The sequence below is a fragment of the Aspergillus nomiae genome (assembly GCF_001204775.2).
Source record: "Aspergillus nomiae NRRL 13137 chromosome Unknown contig00308, whole genome shotgun sequence".
NCBI classification, from domain to species: Eukaryota; Fungi; Ascomycota; class Eurotiomycetes; order Eurotiales; family Aspergillaceae; genus Aspergillus; species Aspergillus nomiae.
The window spans coordinates 29383-39520 of record NW_015378363.1 but is presented as its reverse complement, the minus strand read 5'-3'; the positions used below and the strand labels follow the sequence as shown (position 1 = coordinate 39520).

The window sequence follows — 10138 nt, the reverse complement described above, 5'->3', positions numbered from 1 at the left end:
GAGTCTGTGCTTGGGGGAGGTTAGGAGTTCGCTTCTGTTGCGTTGTTGTTGAGAAGGGGATATGTGCCGTTGGGTAATCATGATATAGAGATTGAACTTGCCCTGCCGTCATGTTCACTAGGCAGAAGGTTGGTGGTGCCGTGGGAATGTTAGGCTGCCGTTTGATGATGTAAGGACATCTTCTTTCATGCTGCCTTTGCGTGGACTCCCCTTGCTTCTTTGTATTTGTGTTGTCCTTGTTGTTTTGTGTCAGGGCCTTCCTTTCCCTTCAAACTTACTTGATACAGCATTCAGAAACGCCTCAAGCTCCATCAGACTCTGCACCAAGTGGGGCCTAGAATATATAAAGAGGCCTCCAGCTGCGCTACGATGCTGTGTCTATCAGATCCTATACGTATGGGAGCGTCTACAGTACGTCCCTCACATATTCTATCAATCAGTATACATAGGAGAATGCTAACATGAGTCACAGCTGAATTCCGTGCACTTTACTAGGTTAGAGCCAATTCAATTAGGGCATTCCACATAAAATACCCGTGGCAAGTTTCTTTAGACAGGATACAGGAATTATTACATTACATTTCATGGTCGAGATTACACTATTATATGTACGGTACAATGTCCATCATACAACCTGGAGGTAAGCTGTGAGCGAAACCTCAAATTCAGATCACGCCCCAGAGATTCCCCCACCCAGGCTTCTGTTGAGCACCATCTCTGGCGGTTGCGCGGTCCTTAAGCTCGTCCAGTTTTCGAATCTTCTCTTTGACCTCGATAATATTTGACAGATCTTCGAGCTCCCACCGGATGTTCCGCCAGCCTCCGGAGCGGTATGCTTTGATGATGAACCATAATGGAATGAAGCACAGAGGCTATGTTGTCATTCGTTAGCACCTAGACCTTCATAGAACATAGATACCGTCTGCTCTGACAGGACTCACCGCTAGATACGCCGAGAGAAATAGGGACGCATGGAAGCCATGCCACAATGCTGCTCCATCGGCAACAATGAGCGTAAATAGACAACCCCCTAAGGCGAGATACATTGTGACCGGTTGGCCGTGGGAGCGCCAGGGATAATAGTCTGGGGCGCCGGGATGACGGAAGCGGCAGACATGTGCGAATTGAGGAGAATTATGGAGCTCGACTTGGTGTACCTTCATGCTGTATACAGTTAGTAACGCTTGTGTCTACAAAAAAGAATATTAATGTTGATCAAACGATATAGTGATCACTCACCAATTATAGAAGCGTATAAAAGCCCAACATTCACAAGCCCAGACAATGAGGCAGCTGACTGAGCCGAGTTGGGATAATACCTCGAGGAGCTGCTAGCTGTCAACACATACTCTGCTCACGATGTATCAATAGTTCGAGTAACACTGTACTTACACTAGCGATAGTGGTCCCCTTCGCATTATTCGGCGACAGGTATAGAAACGGCACCCACAGGAAGCAGCACGAGAGAAACATGGCCCGAACTGGAACCTGGTAGCTGTTCGTCTTCCCGAAGAATGCCAGCCACCGCCACTGCTTCCCGTATATCTTTCGGGTCAAACCAAAGAGCGTTCGGGACGCGACATACAGGTTTGTATTGGCGCAGGTCAGGGCAGTGAATAGCAGAATGACGTTGAAAAGATCTGCCAGCCCTTTGATCCCAGATCTCTTCGCGCTGACCACAAAGCCAGAATCACTTGGTCTGTCGGTCTTTGGGCCGGGGTGACCCAGCCATCCAGCTTGCGGTAATTCATCAGAGTCCCAAGGTATATTCAAGGTCATCACAAAACCGGCAACGAAATAGGCGATCCACGCAATGAAACTTGTCCAGGTGGCAGAAAAGCGAACGGATATGAATGGCCATGGCTGTTTCAGTTCTTCATTTAGAGGGTCCTCCGCCGAGATCCGCTTGTTGTCAGGACGTGCTTCGAGCGCCGTGGCGGCTGCAATGTCGACACCTATGAAGGAGAATGCTGCAATGGAAAGGGAGATGCTGGGTACTGTTAGTACTCCTATTGATCATATTTTGGGTCTGAGGGGTGGCACACAATAACGCGGTCGCCCAGTTTCCCGCCGCTCTCTCATCATACTGGAATATAGACGAGTCGCGGTAATCTACAAGTAAGTGAGAACTCGAAATAAGAAGATGCTGTCCGAACGACTCACATTTAGTACCAATGTGGTGTTCATTTCCACCTGTATACTGTCAGAGATAGGGTATTCTGGGAACACGTGCTCTTACCTCCAACGTTAATGACAATCATTGACACAGTAACAACAATGGCGCCGAGGATCTTCAGAGAGCCTCCAATTACCTCAGTCAAACCATATACCTAAATCCAATGGTTATAAATATTCAGTGCATGAAGGGGCTGAGGGACATACCTGTACGCCAAAGCTATTAAGCAGCACCAGGAACAGGGGCACTATGAACAGAATGACAGTGCCCTGTATCGCCTTGCTTGTGTTCCAGAATTCAACCTCGCCCGCAGCAGCCACAATCATTGCAGCAAAGTTCAAACAATAAGATACCCTGTATAGAATGGCCGTTAGCTGCACGTTTGCGAAACAGCCTTACTCCGCCCGGTCAGCGAGACCCACCAATATGCGATACCAACTGTAGTACCCAGGTCTTCATCAACAAATGTCCCGACGAACTCCACGAGCGCTCCGGCGACAGGCCATATCGCGAGGAACTCTCCGATGCATTGCATGACCAACCAGGCTAGCAAGCCCATGGCTGAAAACGATATCAGGACTGCTGCCGGCCCACCGATCCGCAGTATAGATCCACTTCGTAGATAAAGCCCAACGCCGAGGACGCCGCTAATGGTAATCATCTAGTGAGAAAGACAATCAGTTAGTAAGTTTATTTCAAATTACGGCCAATTACTCACAAACACATGGAACCCACGTAGTCGTCGACTAGAATGTGGCAGCAAGGTTAGCCAATAGCTCCCTGAACATGCACATCAACTCGTGTTTAGGTAACCCCTTACTTCACGGTCCGATCTTTCTCATCGAGGAATACCTGATCGGACCCTGCGCCATCGCGTGGATCCACAACTACTGTTACACTCTCCGGTTGTCTGAAGGATATTGAACTGAGTGAAGGTTGTAGATGTGTTTCCGACCGTCGCGGCTCTGACGTCCCAGGCGATGTTCCGAGTGAAGGCACAGCAAGCATTTGCGGAAACCAATCGATTTGGCTCATATCCAGCCCATCGTGATCTGCACTGCCGTGGGGAGCCATGTTGTCGCAACCTCAGCCTTAAGTCCCAAGTGGCATGATGTAAATAGAGAATAAAGTGGCTATACCATGGCAAAGAGAGCGACGAAAGCCACAGGGAGTTGAGGGCGAGCTCGAGGGATCATGCATGAGGCTGGTGCGTGCTCCGGGGATTGTAGTGCGACGCTACGGATAGCCAAATACGAGGCCTGAGGGGAACCCGCGCCCACGAGGCTGAGAAGCACGGTTTCTGCGGGGGTGTTGATAAGCCTCGGAATTACTGATTGGACTGGAGAACCGTGCAGCAAAATACACCTGTTCAGTGTGAAGGGCCACCAACCACAGCACTGCTTGGATCGCAAACATCTTCCTATCCCGATAACAACCGAGATGACAGGCTCGCCACAACAAACAAAAATCAGTAATAGAAATCATTACCCTATCGAGCACCCAGCAGAGCCCCAGGCTGTCACCCACCATTAAATCTGCTGTTAGCCTCGTATACCACGCGGGATGTTGTGAACCCAGCCAAATTATCGCAGGACTGACTCCTTCCTCCATCCAACCTTAGCACGCTTAAGCATCCTGTGAGCGTATTCCTCTCCCATATCGATAGTACTTGCAACCACAGTAGACTGAATATGTTCAAAAGACTCTCTTGGACACCTACATTCCCTCAATCAAGTACATCAACCCCCTCCCCTCCACCAGAGATGCGGCGACAAGATGCACCCAGCAATTATCTACGACGTGAAAGTCTCCAAGCCCTGCTGGAACGATTGTTCCCTGATCACCCAGGGCTGAACTTTCACATTCGAGTAAGAATTCCCGAAGATATTCAAAAAGCCATCTGGTAATCTTAAGTTGTGCAAAGATCGATGACGAAGTTTGGTCCTTTGACGCACCACGAGAGGTGACCCGAGTAAGTTCCAGTTCCACTTTCCTAAAAGCTTTTTTGTTGGGTCTGTGGCTGACATCGAGTAGCAGGAGCTCAGGTAGGCGTTCTCCGGACTGCAAAATGAGCCCGAGGCTGTGCTAAATAGCTGACTGATGACACGTTACCGGATCCAGGGAAGCGTCTGATTGACCCTGCTCCCCTTGAGTGGTCAGGCTGAAGTGGCAGTGGCTGATGGGAGTGAGAGTTCTGGAAGAAAGCGCTTGGCCTTCTTTGAGCAAGGATTGGCGGCGCAGGGCGCTTGGCCATCGTGTTGCTGAGTTTTTTAATCACCTGTGTTATTGCGTGACAATGGGTAGCATAATATAAACACTATGTTCTGGGCCCTTCTAGTTTTCTAGTTTTCAAGATTCAAGAGAATATTACTTCAGTTTCGTTTGCGGTAGATCCGATTGTTCAGCCATCACGATGATTGCACATACCCAAGATGTTCAGACTTCTCTACCCCACCTATTGGACCCTTTCAGTCTGGTCCCATACGCAGATGATCTCTGGCATGTAGCAAAGTCTCGCAAGTGCTTTCAGGATGATGAATCGAAAGTCCAGGTCGACTGGACTGATAGCGATGCAGAACACCAGGGTTCGTGTACATAGGTTAGCCTACGAATTGATGCTCAGGCTAACCATCAGGGAGCAGTAACAAGAAGAACATTCACATCATTGGCTGAGCTACAAGCACACAGAAAGAAGGCCTCTACGGCGCCAAATGGATTGTGTTTTATGTAGGCCATCGATTATGCTGGCTACATCAAAGCACCGAATTTAATGAGATCGCAGATCTATCAATCAAGGGAACTCATGGCGACCCTTAAACGTCACCAAGGAGATGTTCGAGGACATTGGAAACTTGACTAGCTCTTCGCATGTACTGCACAATCTCTCGTTGTCTTTCCACGACAAGTTTATGGCTACGGAAGCGGCTTTTAGCAGCGCACCCGCATTTATTCGGAATGAGCAAAGTATAGGTGAGTTTACAACCCCTACTTATGAGACTTTACTGCAGCATAGGGGCTAATGCCCATACATTAGAGATCGCGTATATATTCAAGTACCCCTTTAAAAAAGCCAACAACGACAGACCGGACTCATGGACAGTGCGACAAACAGGTGTCTATCAGAAGTTTGATACAGCGACGAAGCATTCCACATGGATATTTTTAAACCCGACTAAAGACTGCCTGTTTCAGCAACGGCTGATGGAGATACTTATGTGTCCTCTCCAGTGTGCTCAGTTAACACAACACCCACTGCTAATCCATAATCTCCTCTTCGCTACGTTCTTCCCCAACTGGAGGGAATATCTAGGTTCGCAAGAGGATAGGGCTTTGACGATTGTAGGTCAAGAATACTGCTATTTACTAAAGGTGATGCTAACCAGCTCGCTCAGTACAACACAACCGTGACACAACACATCCAAGAACCACTCAGGGTCAATCATAACATGTGGGCCTCTATTCGCGCCATAGAATCTCGGTGCCTGCCTCTGCAAGCTGTCTTTCGCTCCTTTGACAAAACAGTACAGACCTTGCATAAGGCAAATAATGCATTAAGGGATTGCGGTACCTTGCATCATCTATCATGGCACAAAATGGATCAGTTACTAGATAACTATGAAAGCCATGCGGATGCCTACCTACAGGCTGCATCATTTCTTCAAAGTTGGACTACCACCACGGCCCAGTTAATCGCAGACAACCTTTCATTCAACAATTCCTATACGGCACAGCAGCAATCGGACTATATGTTGAGCCTCACTTCATCCACCGTTGACGACTCGTCGACAGTCCGAGTTATCACTGTTGTAACTCTCATTTATCTACCGTCCACTTTTATGGCAGTATGCTTCCCCTTGCAGACCTGCTCGTGTTGGGAATACAGCCGTATCGCTGACATAGTTTCTTGATGCAGACCCTCCTCGGAATGAACTCATTCTTTGAGATGGATTCTCAAACCCATAAGCTCATTGTGTCTCCACAGTTTTGGATATTCGTAGTGTGCGCCGTGCCCCTGACGGCTGTGACAGTGCTATACTGGTGGATTCGGAGCCAACGTCAGCAGAAGCATGCGAACAGCAAGGCTGGGTCGCCGGCTTGAAGTGTTGTGCAACATCTGCCTCGGGTCGGATTGGTGTGCATTATTAGAAACACAAGCATGCCGTTACTGGTGGTTTGAATGCAACACGTCATTTAGTATATAGAGGTACAAACGCTTTGTATGAGAGCGAGTCTCATGTTCCGTCTGGAAGCTTCACAGCCAGGAATTCACCCCTTGCGGTGGCCACTACCAACACAATCTGCCCCCTTGTTGTGCGTGTCAGTACAGCGCTGTCTAGAGCTGGCCTATACTGGTTCAGGTTACTGAGCGCTACTTTCGCTGGTTCGGGCCTGCCCGAAATGGGGATCGGCAAGACATAGGTGCGAAGCCGACGATCGCTCCCATTATCACCTAGTATAATCAGGGCCTCGTCATCATCACGCACGAATACGTTCACTGCCTGGTTAGGGAGCGTGTGAACCTGGCGATCCCAACGCCAGGAGCTGAGGTGGAGAAGGTATTTCCGTTGACAAAGTATAAATAGCTGTGGTTCCCGATTGAAGACAGAACATGCAGTGTAGAGAGGTTCATCCACAGAAGCTGCCCCCTGTATGTGAGATTTTGACGGTTAGCCTCGCGGCTTTCCGAAGGGGAGAACGACATGTAGACATACCTGAAACCCTATTTTCAAATTTGCGCAGGAGATACCGCTATATGTGTCCCATGCTCGAACCAAAAGGTGTACAGGATCTACCTGGGAAACCATGATCAGGTAGTGATTATCGTTAGAGAATCTTAATGAGCGGATTTGCGTCGCTGGGCCGACCATCGAATCACGCAAGATGATATTTCCGCCACTAGTGATGCTATCAGAATCTTGGTAGGATACCGCAGAGTTTGATCGGCTTGATGGAGGTGAGCTATGTCTGCCTCAGATTAGAATAGAACGTTGTGTCCAAGTAGCAGTTGGCATTACCCTTCGCTTGCATTGTTCAGGAGATTCTGTGTAGTTGACAGATATAAGAGAGCATCTGAATCAGAGTCTCCGGGGTTTCGCGTGACGATGAATGCTGTTAGAAGCCCATCGGCGGACATGGCAACCTTTTTGATAGAGCCCATGTGCGGATAGTGGACTCTTGAACCCTGGAGGATGCTATTTCCTTGCGACTCGGATGAGATGGTGGTTTCGTAGAAGATGCACTAAGAAGTTAGCTATCGCGATCCCACGTTGTAGATATTGAGGAATGGCTAAGTACCTCGAAGCATGTCGTAGCGAGGCAGGCACAGAGAAAGCCCGAGCTACTCGCAACGCATTCCAAGGATGCCCTAGCAATATTTATCACTCGCGGTTTCGGGAGCCGCTCTACAGAGGACAGGATTTCGTCGAGGAAAAACACTTGCACTTTCTGCTGAGATTGGAACAGCAAAACATCGCCGCCCGGTGCAAACGCGGTTCCAAGAATGGGCATGCTTGTCTCAATACGGAGTTTCTCATAGCTAGGAGTATAGGCTGAAGAGAATGAAGGTCTCGCAGCCGCCACCTGCTCCGTGTTTCCGATGATCTTCGATGAAATACGCCGCTTATTGACGCTAGAGTATCCTCCACCTCTCTAGAAGTAACGCGTTGATCCCGAATAGGGTGCAGCACATACTTCTGCAGAAAGTCGAGTGTTCGGTATACAATCTCGTGCTCCATCGCAAACGAACTTGCTCGAGCTCTGTGCTTTAGCTTCTCGTACCACGCAATGACTACCGGTGAAAGCTTTGGCTTCCCATGTCGGATTGTATAGAATTTGTCCCCGTGGTCCTGTCTGCGTCGTTGCCTCGCAAATGCCACCACGCCGCTATATCCCGAATCAATATAAGACATCACCAGACTGATGATGCAGCCGAGCGACCAAACATCGCTGGCAGAGCTGACCCGGCCACTAGGTAATGAACATTCCGGGGCAAGGTAAGTACCTTCGCCTCTTCGATTCAACGTCGATGGCTCCTGAAGTCGCCTCGGTCTCTTATGGCCTCTCCCCATTATAGGCATCACGAGCTCCACATCTGCTTCACCATCTAGCCCTCTACCCTTGACACGCGATAGTCCGAAATCCGTAATTTTCCAAGTCTCGGACGGGCTATACGCATCGAAGACAAGTATATTGTGTGGCTTCAGATCAAGATGGTAGCATGAAAATACCTCCAGTTTTTGATCGCGAAATTCATGGTGAAGGAACGCCAGTGCTCCGGCTAACGTTACTCCACGCGAGTAGATGTCCTTCTTTTCTTCCCACGTAGACGGAGGAAAGCGATCTTCAGAGTAAACTCCGTTCAGGTATTCCCATAGGTTGCAGGACGCGAGTGGAAAAAACAAACTATACGTGGGTCCATATTGCAAACTCGCCAGCGCCACCATGATATTCTTGTGTCGACGTGGCTGATCCAGGATCTTGTTCAGAATCTGTTGCTCCCCTCTACCCTCTCGATCTAACTGAAAGTCTTTTCGCGCAAGCTCCAATGCTTCGGTGGTGGTTGTACGATCGGATCGTGACTGGAAATGTTGTTCTTCAATCCGTACCCTCCACACTTGACCGAAAGCGCCTTCCCCGATCTTTGTCTCCTCGAGATACGGCAGTGGGCACTGGAATCGATGTTGCTCGTATACGACTTCTTCGCGCTTCATCAGCGTAACGGCGCAGAACCGAAATTGTTTGTGGTAAAATTCGACTCCTTGCAGGGGAAAATGGCTGGTCGCCATCTCGAGGGAGATAGGGAGGTCTGTATCGGTGAACTGACGTGGAGCGACATGGTCAGCGCCTGTCTCAAGTGCGAAATCCACGAACTGTCGCAGAACATCTCTCTCCTGGCGCCCGCGGGCGAATAATAGGATTGCAAAAATCAAGCTCAGGTCTGTTAACGTTCTTCGTAGAATGTCCGGTACGTGTGTGAGGGGAGTGCCATTAGCCTGACACAAACATCGCAGCAGTTCTCGCAGGTCTTGCTGGTTGCTTTCAAAGACCTTTTTCACGGTGCCATTGCGGAAGAACCGATGTCGGTTATAGTTGACCGAGGAATTTTCCTTTAGTCGAGTTGTAAATCGCTCGCAAAGCGAGCCGATCACCGCGTCAGTCATGGGCGCCGATATCAAGACGCTCTCGCGAGCCGTGGCAGTAAAGGGTCGTTTTCATCGTGCGTGGTTGTCAGTGTTCGGGAATCCCCGCATGCAGGAAACAATGGGGATTAATCTCTTTGCGCAGGGGCCGCGTGTGGCTGATCCGTCGTCACCTTGGCCTTATCGTTCATATCATTAGCGACGACCACTAGGTGAGATCAACGCCTGCGACTAGTACCCGATCACGCGTCCATTTCACCCGAGGCGCAGCGCTTGCTAATCCATTCAAATGGACACTTGGCCTCCTATGGGGCGAGTCGCAATTTAGGCATCTGGTTTACACCATGTGCAGTCTAGATATTGGAGGATAGAAATGGACCCTTTTCAATCAGGGCCCCAAGCATCACGTGTCCGTGTCATGAGTTTAATACGATCGATAAATACAACTCCGTCCTGTCTTGCGTATTGTTGTGAAATGCCCATTCGTGCCGTCTTTACTGGCCTAATCCTGACGCTAGACTCCTTGTAGATCTAGTTGATACCCTGCGTATTGAACCCCAATTATCGTGACGAAACTGTTTCGCCCACTGTAAACTATTCAAAACATCAGTCTCAATAAACAATAACTATTTAATTGGAACATATACTATCTCACTGAGGATTGAGATACTTCAGACCCTCTCTGTATGCAAATAACCAATACCTCGGCTACAAAATATAAAGTCTTCTCTTGTTATGATACCGGATCAGTGTATGTACTTCCAAAGACAAGGCCATACTCTCCTATACAGATATAGTGTCAGGGGATTACTGCCTGCCCGCC

General features: G+C 49.0%; 3 protein-coding genes across 3 annotated transcripts; 1 reads left to right on the top strand and 2 right to left on the bottom strand.

Annotated features, from left to right (window-relative positions):
• Positions 1–665: 665 nt before the first annotated feature.
• On the bottom strand, positions 666–3250 carry ANOM_007534 (amino acid transporter; the record flags this gene model as incomplete). Its single annotated transcript, XM_015552790.1, has 11 exons — positions 666–872; positions 942–1164; positions 1240–1328; positions 1393–1990; positions 2046–2112; positions 2164–2193; positions 2240–2330; positions 2383–2530; positions 2599–2837; positions 2895–2922; positions 2997–3250. 11 exons carry the CDS (start codon positions 3248–3250, stop codon positions 666–668), a joined length of 1974 nt encoding a protein of 657 aa, XP_015403811.1.
• A 1339-nt stretch (positions 3251–4589) lies between these two features.
• ANOM_007533 (uncharacterized protein) lies at positions 4590–6275 on the top strand (the record flags this gene model as incomplete). The annotated part of the gene is made up of 6 exons (XM_015552789.1): positions 4590–4761; positions 4816–4903; positions 4959–5146; positions 5211–5515; positions 5569–6018; positions 6090–6275. The coding sequence occupies 6 exons, from the start codon at positions 4590–4592 to the stop codon at positions 6273–6275; spliced, it is 1389 nt and encodes a 462-aa protein (XP_015403809.1).
• A 133-nt stretch (positions 6276–6408) lies between these two features.
• On the bottom strand, positions 6409–9336 carry ANOM_007532 (uncharacterized protein; the record flags this gene model as incomplete). Its single annotated transcript, XM_015552788.1, has 5 exons — positions 6409–6822; positions 6889–7141; positions 7192–7415; positions 7472–7805; positions 7868–9336. 5 exons carry the CDS (start codon positions 9334–9336, stop codon positions 6409–6411), a joined length of 2694 nt encoding a protein of 897 aa, XP_015403808.1.
• Between the last annotated feature and the right edge of the window lie 802 nt (positions 9337–10138).